Source organism: Dothidotthia symphoricarpi (assembly GCF_010015815.1).
Source record: "Dothidotthia symphoricarpi CBS 119687 unplaced genomic scaffold P153scaffold_20, whole genome shotgun sequence".
NCBI classification, from domain to species: Eukaryota; Fungi; Ascomycota; class Dothideomycetes; order Pleosporales; family Dothidotthiaceae; genus Dothidotthia; species Dothidotthia symphoricarpi.
This window is the reverse complement of record NW_022985027.1, coordinates 719,291-732,729: the sequence shown is the minus strand read 5'-3', so window position 1 is coordinate 732,729 and position 13,439 is coordinate 719,291. Positions and strand designations below refer to the sequence as shown.

Sequence of the window (13,439 nt, the reverse complement as noted above, 5' to 3'; positions counted from 1 at the left end):
CTACAAGATGTCAAGGGGTTTGCTTCCGACGGACTACTTTCAACGGACGCTCCCTCTGATCATATATGGGTATCGTCGGTAACATCATCGCGTAGAACTCGCTCGGACAAAACTTCCTTCAGAGAATCGCCGGCATTTGATCTACATCCTCGCACAACCTCTCAGAAGAACAAACTTGTGACAAACAACGAGATATACCCGAGGCAGTACAAACACAACACCTCAACATCAATCAAGTCAGCCCAATTCAGCCCAAGTCTGACGAAGACTGTTCCGCTGGGAGGGCACGCTCGCGAGGTGGTGATGCAGGATTCATTGCTTTGCATTGCAGTTTGTCAGCAACACTCGTATATCGTTGACGCGTGACTCATGTCAGACTCGACAAACTTCGACCTATTATGTGTCTGCTGATGTTCTGCCAATCAAAGCGGGAGTACCATACCATCTAGTTGACAGGATGAATATGCGTTATGGAAGAGAGAGTTCGTCATCATCCTCGTCGCCGCGTCATTGCTTGGTGTCAAGACAGATTGAAGTGCCGTAGGCGGAGTGTCACTGTCTTGGCACCGGCATCTGAATGCCGATGTGACATGACTCAATTTCACTCATTTCACATCCACACACCTCAATCGCCCCAACATGCAAATAAGCAGAAGAAAGGGCGGCATCGTGCAGGACCTTCCAGAGAGTGTCTTCGTCTCACACCCACCGCAATGTAGACTTGCTTCTCACCGTTAATAGCTTCTCGCTACGCCACTACAAATAGTACAGACATTTAATGGCCCGTTGCTCCGGTCAAGGTTCAAGACATTTAGATCTTGTTCTTTAGTTCGCGACTTTAGAGCATCTATCCAGATGACCTCACCAGCCTCGACTACTGTAGCCAGGTCGCCGTTTCTCAACTCCTATTCGCTCGTTTTCATGGCGGCTTTCAGCTCCGGCTCGTATTTCCTTCCGGCCGTTTTGGGACCTCGTCTCGAGTATTTATAAGCTCAGGACCAGTTGTTCGCTGAACGCTCATATGCCAATGGCATATATTCACACTCGCCAGTCGGAGCTCTCTCCGTGCCAGGGCCAAGGCTACGTATTGGTCGCTCAGACAAACGGCACTCTCAGGCTACAACTCTGTGGGGGGGACGAAGAAGACCATACTTTGTGCGAGGATGTCCAAACAATACCTATCAACAAGCCACGGCATCTACGTGTCTGGTTGCCAAACGCCAAAATCGCTGTCGCTTGCTAACAATTCAACATTTATCCAGCTACTTTTCTCCACACATGCCCATTGAGAAACGTCCTAGCCTACCGACTATGTACTGTTCACGAAGTTGGCCCCAGAAGTACATCCCTCGGTGTTACTCTCGGCCACAAAAGCCTGCAGCACATACATGTGTCTCGCGAACAGCGCTATTTTCAGTCTCACCAAGGCTCTCGCAAGCAGCAACTGAACCTTCACAAAGGCTTTACAGCATTCAACCGAAGCAATCAGATGCTTTAGACTCGCTCATCACCGCTTCTGTCGTCCTTCGCAACTCCCCAAACTTACAACTACTCGTCTAAGTAATCCAGATATGAGCTAGGCACACTGTCCAGACAGCCATACGATGTACACTCTCAGGCTAACACATCAAACTCGCTACTTCAAACACGAAACTACACGGCACGATGTCATATGCAAGCTTGATACGTAGAGTGCGTATATTTAGACTATGGCTAGGCAGGCAGGTAGGCACCTACACAACGCACAAGGCAGACAAGACATGACATGACGAGATGGATCAAATGATAGATTTCCCGTCGGAAATGCTATATATTCTCTAATTAGGGGTATGGGTTATTTCTTGGTCACAAACTGCAGTACCCTTCACTTTCACTGTCATACACGTCGATACAACTCCAACTATCTCTACACTGATCAATCTTGCACTTCTACAATGTCCTTCCCACCCATACGATTCGCTCCATTTCAAGTCGGATCCACTATATCTACACCGGCATCGACATCTGCATCTACATCAACAAACCAAGCCGATACAGACACAAAGACCAACACAACCACAAACCCACGCCATCCATCCCACCAACCCCCACAAAAAGACACATCTACAAGCGAGAAACCAGTAGATATATCCAAACCATCAACAACGAGACCAACCAATCCGCAAAACAAGAAATAGAGGCCCTACCACAGCCACTAATATCACAAAGAGAGGCTGAATTAAGATGGCACCTCACGCGTTTTCTAGGTGTTGATGGTAGTCTGGTCTCTAGAAGGGTGACATTGCATTTCACTTGATATGGCGGGAGTTTGGCGTTTGAGCTTTTTGTTGGGCGGATAGGATGTATAAGTTTTTGTATGGCAATGCATGTCATTTGAGGGAGGGTGTATGGGTATATCTACGTTTTTTTCTCTCTGACGGTGTGTGTTGACTGATTAGTTGTGGACGGTGTATAATCGCCGTCATCATCATCACCGTCATTAGTAGCAGCAGTCAATACGAGCGTACATAACCAACTGAGATATCGAATGAAAGACACACATGACACAGGATACTACATGGTTTTTGTTGTTCAAGTCAGAAACCAACCATCTGGCTGTGATATAGTTTAGTCCGATCTGATCTGGTTTAGTTTGATCTCGTATCCATTTAGTCTACTGGCGAGTAGGAGTCGGCCTTGTGGAGTACCTCGTTAGGAGAAGGGGAGGCGTTGTGGTGGACGGAGTGAGGACTTGGCGGGTTCGGTTGGGAGATTGTATGTGGGGGTGTTATGGGGGGTTAGAGACTATGAGGAAGGTAGTGTGGATGTGTAATTGAGTCATGTATGTATATATGTATGTTGTGAAAGTTTTGGACGAGAGGTGGATTGAAGTGGTTTATAGGACAATGGTGAATGGTTTATATACGGTTTGAACTCGCATGAGGTGCATATTTGAGATGGAGAACCTCAACTTAGCAGTCTAGTATTTGAACTCTACAAGCAGCGATTTGAGATCATGTACCTCGTCCATGTGCATTCAGAGTCAGGATTCTGCTGGTCAACCCCCTCGCAAGGCTGACTAGGCGGCACGTGGAAGGGCGTGAAGATGACGCGACCGGGTAATTGGAGGCGGGATCCCGCTTCGCGAGCCCATTGGCCTCCCTGTGAACCGAGGGCTGAGGATAAACAAGTAGGAAACAACCAACTAGCGATTGGCGCGTTGACGACCGTCATTGTGTTGTGTGTAGACGCCCGCCTACCCAACTGCTCCGCTATCCACACATCCCCCTCAACAGCACCATAACAATCAATCCCACAACCGCATCCAAGCCCCCTCCCATCAAGACGTGAAAGAAGCCAAAAACCACGTGTGCGACCATATGTGGGACAATGCCTCGCGTCGGTTGCATGTCAGCGCGTGCCAAGCAAGTGCGTGGCGCGAACATGTGATAGGATTGACATGTGAGAATCATGGGATCTGCCCGTTTTCGAGTCCCCCATTCGATTCGCTGTTTCCCCCAATGTCCACTCCTCCCCATCCCCTCATCAGAACCTATCGACCGTATCCGAAGGCTCATCGCGACCTGGGCTGAAGGATTTTTTTTTGCATATTTGCAGCGATTGAATACGAGGATTTGGGGTTGAAGACTACACGACGACGACGTTCGTCGCATTGCTCAATTCCCAGGACGACGGGTCCGCGGAGTGCTGGTGCTGTTTTTGGTAGCCCCTCCGACGCAGCGTTGAGGCATTGAGGCAGGTGACGGAGATTGTTGGGAGTGAAATCATTAGAGTTGGGATTGGAGCGAGCATAGTCGAGATTGGGACGAACATAGTCACGATTGTGCGTCGCTGAGGAACGTGGGGTAGCCGCCAACGCTCCCATCACAACACCACGGCAGAGAGGGCCCCGACGATGCAGCAGGAGCAGCACATCCAGCTCCAGCGCCCGCCGCCGCCCGCCTACGCGCAGCTCGAGCACCACCACGAGCACGACCCCGAGTCCCTCCACCTCCCGTCTGTGCCGACACACGCGCCGAATGCGCCTGCCAATGTCCAGAGCTTGCCGGGCATAAGGTCGCTGGACCTCACACCACGTCATACCCCGAGGAACTCGATCGAGCTCAGTCCTAGAAGTCAGTTCGATGGGCAGTGGGGGCACCTGCCGCCGTTGTCGCGGGCGCTGAGGGACGGCGATGTGGGGAGCCCTATGGACACGGCGAGCGTGCTGAGTGCGCAGGACGAGGGGAGGAAGCGGGACACGAGCGTCAGCATGGACGACCCGGACGTGAGGCTGGCGGCCGAGGCGCTGAGCGGGCTGGGGAATCTGGGTGAGACGACCATGTCCAGATGATGACGATGCGTGCTGTGCTGACTCCCCAGACTTTGTGCGATCCCCCACGGCACGCTCCATGACGCTGTCCGCCCACGAGTCCACCGCAACCGAGCCCGAGCCGCTGCTCTCCCTCATCACCTCCAACCACCCGTGGCTCGGCGGCACAATCAATGGCTCCATCTCCGCCTACAATGCCACCAAGGGCTACTCGCCGCGCTTCGTCAAGTACGGCGCCGAGCTGATCGAGCGCAATGTCGGCTCGCCCATGGTCAACACCGTGTCGTCGGTCGGCAGGAGGACAGGCATGGAGCAGAACCTGCGTCGCTACCTCGGCGAAGTAGGCCGGCGGCCCAGCGACCTCGAGCAGGGCGACAGCGACGCCGCCCGCAAGCGCCAGCGCATTGAGAGCCCGCTTGCCGACGCAATGGATCTCGACGCAGCGCCCCCCGCGTCCCGCAGAAGAGGCGGCTCGCAGTCATCGTATGCAGAATCTCTACCCGCCTACGACGACCAGCGCTCCCCCAGTTACGAAGAGTCAGCCGCCCCCACCACCACCACCGCCACAGCAAAACACTCCGACCCCCAAGCCCAAGACCGCCGCGTCGCATGGTCCACACAGCTCATCATGACCACGTCCGGCCTCGGCGTCGCCCTCAGCGCCACATCCCTCCGCTCGCTGAAACTCTGCCTCGGCCTACTCCGCGGCGCAACAACCCACATCGACAACGTGATGCGCGCGCTGAAGCTCGTCCTGGAAGAATACGAAGCGGCCCTCCGCTCCCGCCAAACCCACCACCAAACCCACTACGACGCCGAAAAACAGCCCCCCACCTCCCCAACAGAAACACACCCAGCACAGGAATCAGACGACGTAACCCGCATCGCAACCCGCATCAAAGCCCTCAGCGCAGACATCTGGCAAACCCTCCAATCGGTCGTCGCATCCGTCTCGCGCTACACAGGCGGTGCCCTCCCCCAGAACGCTTCCCAGGTCGTCCGCACACAGCTGCTCAGCGTGCCGCAGCGCTGGCAGCTCGCGGGCCGTACTACGCAGGGCGAGGGCGAGGAGGTGCGCGGCGCGAATCGGATGTTGGCGTTTGCGAAGGAGGGGCTGGATATGATGGGGCAGATTACTACGGTTGTGGATGGGACTGTGTGTAGTGCTGAGGGGTGGCTTGGGCGGATTGGGAGGGGCGAGAGGAGGGAGAGGGGGGAGTGGGAGGTGGGGAGGGTGGGTGGAGGGGCGGAGGTTGGGGGGGAGAAGAGGTAGTGTGTTGGTTGGTGAGGGGGAAGGAGATATACATACCCTGCTTTTTTCACACTTTTTTTCTCTTTGCTTGTCTTTGTCTTTCCATGTCTTATCACCTCAGTATACCAAGTTTCAGCGTTTCAAATTCCCTTTTGTTTTTTTCCTTCACGCCATATCATGTCGGATTCTTCAAAGGTCTCCTAAGCGATTCATCCTATTCCACAAAAGTATCTAGCTAGAAATGCGAGAAAAGCTGCTGATTCAACTCAACATAACCACCTCCCTCCCCCTTGCTATCCCCTATCCCATTCCTCCCCCTTCCCCCTCTTAAGCAACCACCCCAATAAACCGCCCAACATTCCGCCAAAACCCAACCCCCACCACCCCACACGCCTCAGCCAGCCCACCCACCCCCGGAATCCGCAATAATTCTTCCTCGCTCGCGGGTCGCGTCGTCACAATAGTGCGGAGCGTGTGGTCTGAGATGAGGGGTGGGGTGGAGGCGGGGCGCGGGGGGAGCTTGCGGGTGATGAGGGTGCGGAAGGCGGTTAGTTTGTTGAGGGAGAGTTGGGCGGTGGGTGATAGTGGGGGGATTGGTGCGTTTTGGGGGGAGGGGGGTGGTGATGGTGATGGTGATGGTTATGTTGATTGATTGGGGTGGGGGGGATGGGCTGTGGTGGCGGTAGAGGGGAAGTGGTAGGTGGGGGGTGTTGACGGGGTGATGGGACTTTGCTGGGTTGTGATGGTGCTTGAGGGGTTCTCGAAGGCGCGGGACTTGTTGTGCGGCGCCGTTTTGCGCCGGATATTCGTCTTGGGGGTGTGTTGAATTTTAGGGATGGCAGGGAGGAGTCGGAGTCGGGGTCTGCGTCTGCGTCTGCGTCGTTGATGCTGACGCGCTTAGTGCTTAATGTTGTCGCTCCCATGTTGAAGGATAGACCTGTGTGGAGCGTTGGGCTGGCGAAGGCGGGTGATGAGTCTTGATTTGTGTCTTGTCGTGCGTCTCGTCTCCGCCTTGTGGGCGTGGAGGGAGCACGTGTTGATGTTTTCGAAGCAGACACATCCAACGACGTGCTGTTGGACGTGGTCGGCAACCCGTTCGCGGAGAGATACTGCGAGATCACCTCTATCCACACATGGCCGTACCTCTCTTGGTGCAGCTTGCCGATGCCTTTCACGTTCAATAGGGCGCTTTTGTCTAGCGGTCGCTTGCGTGCTAGACCTTCGAGTACAGCGTTCACTGCAATCCGATGTATAGGCAACTTGGTAGTCTCGACCAATGCTGAGCGACGAATAACGAGTTCGTCATAGAGGCCTTGAGAAATCGCGTCAAGGGGTTGTGCTGGTGTTTTGGGCTTTGGAGTTTCAGCCTTCTTCCTGACCACCGTGCTTCCAACTGCTGTCACCACCACAGTGCTTCTACCCTTCCTCATCTGCAGCCTCGCTATGTCCTCTTCTTTCATAGGCACTTTGAAAAACGCATCGGATGTAATGAAAGAACCGTCTGCTTCCAAAGCTTGCAATCGAAGAGGGGTTATCTTCGAGAACTTGAACGGCTGGTATATGTCTGCGTGAATCGGCAAAGGAGGGGCAGGAGTCATCTTCAAGCGCTTAGCGTTCATGCAATGGTAAAGCATAAGGCCAGCGTAAGCGTCTCCAGCCGCGTAGTTGATCTGATCTTGGGATAGCGGCTTACTCCAGTTACTCGTCCGCACATCGCCTTTGTACAGAGGGTAGCCGAGCTGGTCCTCAACCTGGTTTGCCAGGCTGACCATCTTAGTCGAGACGTATTCCGGTTTGTGCGCACCATACTTGATGAGTCGATACAAATGGCTCAATTCAACAGCACCCTTCGGCTGCAAGCCAAAGAACCGGCGCAGGCGAGAGAAGTCTGCGCTCAAGACCCCGACCCCCAACTTCCCAATGTTGGGGTCTTGGATGAGTTTCTTCAACGACGGCGCGATAATGTCGTCTACTGTTTTCCCCGGATGCAGTCCAATGTGAAATAGAGCTATCTTATCTTGGGTAGCGATTTGTATCAGCCCGATCTTGTTCTGTAGATCATCTCGTTTCCAGTCATTCCACGGCCACTCCATATCGAATCCAATGACAGTCTCATTCAAAAAGTGTTGGGCAATGTCCTCTGATTGAGCTTTTGTTCTGCTGTACAAGATCTGGACTTCTTTGTTCCCAGGGCCTCGATACAGTCTATGAGACCACCAACGCTTAGGTGTTACTCTACCACCTGCGCTGACATCATAAACTTGAAACGTTTGTTGCCCACTGTATGCGGGGTTCAGTGGTTGTAGACTGTATGCAAGAGGCCATCGAGCCGTGTCTTCGCGGTGCAGGCCAACTGCACCGTCTGAACTAATAACAACCGGAGCCTGCTCAGTCATGATATGCGCAAACAAAATCCAACACAAACTTCCAACAAATGACAAGTGGATGGAGTGAGCGAAGTGTGGTAGAGCTTCAGCCTTCAGCTGGCCAGATCCAGGGGATGACACCCTCCTACGCTAACCTTGTACGGAAGCAACCAACGCGAAGTCAGGTGTGCTGAGTGCAGCGGTTCATCCTTTCTCGTGCCAACAAATATCTCATCATCAATTATTTGGAGTCTCGATACAAGGTAATAAGCTTCGCCAACTTGACGCAGTATGCGAGGAAGGTCGTGCGCGTTCAATCCGTGCTCTGCCCTCATGAGGCGCTGCCACCCAACCGCGTCTTCATGACATTATGCAACCAGCCAGTCGCCGTTACGGCTTGAGACCGCTCACCCTAGGCCCTCCCAGTTTCTCCGTCTCATTGATGAACATGCTGTGTTTCCCAAGTCTACCGTCGTGTGGTTTCGTATCTGAGGGAAATGTCGCGACCTCGCGCAATTCCCGTTTCAAGGACGCGGGTAAGCACCATGTCTACCAGTTTCCAGAATGCAATGCAACAAAATTTGCCCTGCTTGTAGCCGCTATGTATCGAGGACGCGTATTCGATAGTATATGTACGTGGTGTGACCTCGACGAGACACTTCGACTGAGAACAACCACAATCCATAATCTGATCTCTCTTTCCAGGTCTTTGCTCGTGTGCAGGCCTTCTTCACGATAATATGTATTTCGTTCCATTTCTCTTCATCGCGACCTTGATCGGCTATGCGCAGGCGCAGACTCCGAAAGGCTTCACACCCTCTGTAAATACCAAGCTGAAAGTACTTTTCAACGACACATCGGTCAAGACACCGGGGCAGCTGTTGACAAAAGCTGGTACGTGAGACATTCAACACACAACAAACCGCGTCTAATTTCAGACAGAAACCGCGAGCCAACCCCAAATCGCCTTTGACAGTACCAAGCTCTGTTCAAATGAGACATACATGTTCGTGATGCTCGACCTTGACGTACCTCCCGCACAAGGAAACACCACACGCCGTGTTCTACTACACGCCTTGAACACGGGATTCAAAGCAACTCAGCAACCAGCCGGCGGGTCTGATACTCTCCTCGTTTCGTCCAGCAAGGGACCCGCACCCTACCTCAGCCCTGGTCCTCCGCCAACGGACACCATTCCGCACCGCTATGTACAGTTGTTGTTCAAGCAGCCGGAGGATTTCAGCTTGAAAGCGTCGGACTTTGCGGACACGGGAGCTAGGTTCAATTTCGATATCACCTCTTTCATGTCGAAGAATGGTGTTTGTGCGCCGCTGGCTGGTAACTTCTTTACGGTGGATGGGAGGGCGAACGCAACTGCAGGTAGAACCGCAAGTCCGACCGGGAGTGTAAAGAAGAATGTTTTGCGTCGTGTGAGGGTGCGGCAGGGAAAACACAAGCGTCATATGGGGTAGTGGAACAAGTAGGTGTACTGGCTTGCCTGCAAGTGGTTCAGTATCTGACATGAAGAATTTGAGTCTTTGAAACATTGTGTGAGACTATTGTTGTACCCGATTGTCTTACAATACTTGTGAACATGGCATTCACTACTTATAACGTACCTGCATCCATGCATATATCTTCCAGCGGGAGTTTATGTTCTCCGCGTTGTCTCCACAAACTTAGTTCAACCGTGTCGGGAGCAAATAACACACACAACAGCAGCTAAACTGATCACAAGCATATTTTCAAACTACAAGACAATACAAAGTATGCCCAACGAGAAAAGTAAGACAGTTGAGCCAACTGATACCAAGGCTTTTCAGAATTTCCAGCTCAAAACCAGCGCATTGGAAATGCGCGACCTCAAAATCACCGCGCAAGCTGCTGAGATTCAAAGCCTCAAGACCCAACTCAAGATCCTTCAACAAGCTCACGAAGCAGAAATAAGGATTCGTAACGCCGAAGCAATGGAGCAAGCTGCTGATCTCGAGGAGATTGTTGCTGCTTGTCGGCTTGCTCGTTTGTTTGCTAATAGGTGAGTTGTTAAGGTTTTGGGTTGGGGAACAGAATTTGGTTTGAAAGATCTCTGATTTTATGAGCGATGATTTGGGAATTTGTCTCATGAATGTATCGTATCAAGAGGCATTGTCAGAAAAGACTTCTGAGTTTTGACTAAAGAATTAAAATCTAGATGAAAGGGTATAATATAAATTACCAGAAACTCGAGCAGTGAGGAAAATGGAGATCGTGAATATCAGAGAAAATGACTACGAGATGCCCGATAAAGCCAAAGGTAGACCGAGATCCAGGGGTCTGGCATCCCTCAAATATACCCAGAACTGACATCCCCGTCCATATGACGCACTCTGTACTGTGTGTTCAGGCTCCCACCTTTTGTTCATCTGGTCTTTACCACGGTGACCGTCGAAGGGTTCTTCTTAGCTTTCGTGCTCTTCTTCTCTTCAAGCTTCTGCTTCTTCCTCGGCTGCAGTACACTAACCTTAGTCTCTCTTCCCCGCTTGCCCCCCTTATTCGCCTTCTCGCTCTCATCAACCTCGGACTTCTTCTTACCCTTACCCTTGGCATCTGACGCCTTCCCCTTACCCTTGTCCTTGGTCGTCTCTTCGTTACTCTTCTTGAAACCCCTCGGAACTCCCTTATCCGATCGCTCTTTCCTTGCTTTCGGCTCAGGCCTCAGTAACCCAAACTCCTTGATATAGTAGATGACATCGAGTGCTACATCGCAGAACTCTTGCGACCCGCGGATTAGCTTGAGGGGTTGCTTGTTGCTCTCCATACCCGCGCGCCAGCGATCTATGACAGCAAAAAAGATCTCGTCGACGTCCGCGTCTTTAGCATCGCGGTATCTCTCATACTCTTCATTCTCCGGTCCGTGTTCCCCGCGCTGACGAGCTCCTGGTGAGCGTCGTGGACCATATCCAAGCTCATCACCAATCTCGAATTGAACGTACGCTTCAATGACCATGACGGCGATGGTGTGGAAGTTGAGCACTGCGTGCGCAGGGGCTGGATCAGGCGTGGCGAGAGCTTGCTGGCCTGGGAGGAAAAGATTCAACAGAAGGTGGAGTTCCTGCTTCGGGTGGTCTGGAGAGAGGATGACTTCTTCGCGGACGAGATTTGGGATCGAAACTTTGGCGCTGGGGAGGTCGTCTTTTTCGGTTGGCGACTGGTATATTGCTTCGAATTGAGGGAGTTTCCAGCAAATCTCTTCGGACGATGATGGATTGGTGGGAGTAGATATTTGCAAGGGCGCGGGGAGTGGACGACGCATAGCAACGGGGTTCTGAAGGGCTTGGTGTTTGGATTTGGTGCCAATGAATTGAATGTCGGAGTCGTCACCTTCGTCTTCGTCTTCGTCTTGGTCAGCTCTGTGAACTATGGTAGCTGAAGGTGAACTAGTTTGATCTGTAACAGAAGTTTGAGGTTTCACGCGCGATCTGAGCGGCTCATCATCATCGGTACCCTCGTTTTCTCCGCCATGTTCGGGATTCTCAGCGATGCGCTGCGGCGTGTTCAGATACCTTGGCGACGTGTTGGGGTCTGGCACTGGCTGCAAGGAAGATGGAAGTGTAGAGGGCCAACGGGATATGTCGTAAGCACCCGGAGGGAAAAGCTGATATGCCGAACCCGATGCAGACTGCCCGTGAGGCATTGGGGGATAGAACGTATTTTGGTAGTTGATGCCATGCTGCCCAAAAGCGGCGTGCTGTTGTCCATATGGTGGAGCATTCTGATAGCCCATAGGCATCATGTAAGCTTGCGGAGTATCCAATGGACTGTGTACAAAACCGTTGTGCATATTTCGACCCGCCGTGGCGAGATGTGATGCATTGCGAAATTGTGGTTGCTGAGCCTGCGTCTGGTTTCGGGAACGCTCGTTAGATCTGTTTCCAGTAGCGGCATCGTGACGAGTATTACTGCTTTGCCGCATGGGATGATCGGAAGCAGCACCATGTTGCTGGAGGTCGGAAGAATAAACTTGAGATAGCTTTGACTTCACAGCCTGCAGCTTCGACGCCAGAAACGATGTTCCACCACGTAGGTCATCAGTGTTGTCTTCGTGCTCATCCTCGTCGTGCGAAGCTAGTCCGTCTTCCTCGGAATCAGAATCTTGGGCATCAGCCATGTTTGTATCATCCTCGTTTACTTGTCCCTGGAAGTCCTGCCTGCTAGGGCCGGCCACGGTATTATCCCTGATGAAACGTTCCATAGAATCGGTGCGGACGAAGCCATAGCCATCATCCTGATCGTCATGCTCGTCAAGTTCGTCAACGATTTCGTCAATCTGAAGTTCAGCATCGGTGCTGATTGTTTGACGTGCGTCGCACATTGACTCTTCTTGCGAGGCGTTATATTCTTCAAGACAACTGCCGAGCTGCTGTCCCTCAGCTTGCGGCTCCTGCTTAAGCAGAAGAGTTGGAAAAGGGTCTTGATGTCGGTCGACCAGGGGGCTGTTACGCGGACCTTCCAAGATGACTGCACGCTCGGTAGCTTCATCCTGATCCTGGAGCCCTGTAAAGCCTATACTATGTGACAGGTCATCCAAGCTAAAACGAACCTTCTCACCAAGTCCTGGCTCCAGCTTCACAAAACCTTCTGAACCATGATTCATGGCAACGTCGTCTGAAATGGTTTGCTTTACATGGTCGCCGACGGAAGGTAGATATACTTCTTCCTCTGAGATATGAGGACTAGCGGATTGGTGATCTTGGTGCACAACCTCACTGCCCGTATGCTCTTGCACCGTCAACCCCAACTCTTTCTGAGACCCCTCTGCCTCAAGATCTGGATCATTGGAATCGATCATCAATTCTTGCGACGCCTTATCCGTGCTCTTGTTGTGTTGTTGCTGGCCCGCGACCTCAACCTCTTGCCTCGCGTTCTCAACCTGACTAGAATCAAACCTAGTCTTGTGCATGTCGTTGTCAGCTTGGTGGTTACCGCTCGGGTCGTGCTGTGTGTTTCCGCCGCCTTGCAGTCGATCTTCAATATCGGAGTCGCTCGTACCGTCCATGGCGCTCATCGCTCACTGCTTACGAGAACTGGAACAGAAGTTTCGCGGTGAGTCTGCCAAGGGCAACCGGCAAGTTTTCGCTTTCGCAGCGATCGGTATTTGCTTCTGAGTTGCGTCTTGTTCGAGATCGAGGAGAAAGAGAGTCACAAGTTGAGAGGTGGGGTGTAAGATATGAGGTCGCAAATAGGGAAAGGCTTGGTGACGGCTGATTTATATAGCACATATGGCTAGCGTGTGTGCTGATAGCTACACTGGGGCTACCTTTACCTCGAAGCTTGCGATTAAGCTGCCTGGTTTCTCACCTGCTAGCAAAGATTTGTGCAAATCCAGTTGTGGCGAAGAGAGGTGTAGTCCAGTCGCCTAGGCAATATGAGCGCAGGAAGTCCATGAATGACTCATGGAAATGGGGTCTCGAATGGTTGGTGACAAACAAACTACCCATCATAACCCATGATGTAGACAGGCGATGAATGT

At 52.3% G+C, this 13,439-nt stretch overlaps 5 protein-coding genes across 5 annotated transcripts; 2 read left to right on the top strand and 3 right to left on the bottom strand.

Moving 5' to 3' along the window:
• Positions 1–2,699: 2,699 nt before the first annotated feature.
• On the bottom strand, positions 2,700–3,336 carry P153DRAFT_370173 (uncharacterized protein). The gene has a single exon (XM_033668979.1). The coding sequence runs from the start codon at positions 3,211–3,213 to the stop codon at positions 2,974–2,976; it is 240 nt and encodes a 79-aa protein (XP_033519906.1). The 5' UTR covers positions 3,214–3,336; the 3' UTR covers positions 2,700–2,973.
• Positions 3,337–3,901: 565 nt separating this feature from the next.
• P153DRAFT_259705 (Opi1-domain-containing protein) lies at positions 3,902–5,507 on the top strand (the record flags this gene model as incomplete). The annotated part of the gene is made up of 2 exons (XM_033662819.1): positions 3,902–4,310; positions 4,363–5,507. Coding segments are annotated over 2 exons (1,554 nt in total), but the record flags the coding sequence as incomplete, so codon positions are not given.
• Positions 5,508–5,891: 384 nt separating this feature from the next.
• Positions 5,892–8,015, bottom strand: P153DRAFT_425893 (ribonuclease H-like protein; the record flags this gene model as incomplete). The annotated part of the gene is made up of 3 exons (XM_033672571.1): positions 7,846–8,015; positions 6,293–7,806; positions 5,892–6,083 (listed from the first exon to the last, which is right to left on the bottom strand). The coding sequence occupies exons 1-3, from the start codon at positions 7,958–7,960 to the stop codon at positions 5,892–5,894; spliced, it is 1,821 nt and encodes a 606-aa protein (XP_033519904.1). The 5' UTR covers positions 7,961–8,015.
• Positions 8,016–8,670: 655 nt separating this feature from the next.
• Positions 8,671–9,402, top strand: P153DRAFT_300260 (PEBP-like protein; the record flags this gene model as incomplete). Its single annotated transcript, XM_033664321.1, has 2 exons — positions 8,671–8,824; positions 8,873–9,402. The coding sequence occupies 2 exons, from the start codon at positions 8,671–8,673 to the stop codon at positions 9,400–9,402; spliced, it is 684 nt and encodes a 227-aa protein (XP_033519903.1).
• A 749-nt stretch (positions 9,403–10,151) lies between these two features.
• P153DRAFT_370170 (uncharacterized protein) lies at positions 10,152–10,745 on the bottom strand. Its single transcript, XM_033668978.1, has one exon. It carries the CDS (start codon positions 10,725–10,727, stop codon positions 10,329–10,331), a length of 399 nt encoding a protein of 132 aa, XP_033519902.1. The 5' UTR covers positions 10,728–10,745; the 3' UTR covers positions 10,152–10,328.
• Between the last annotated feature and the right edge of the window lie 2,694 nt (positions 10,746–13,439).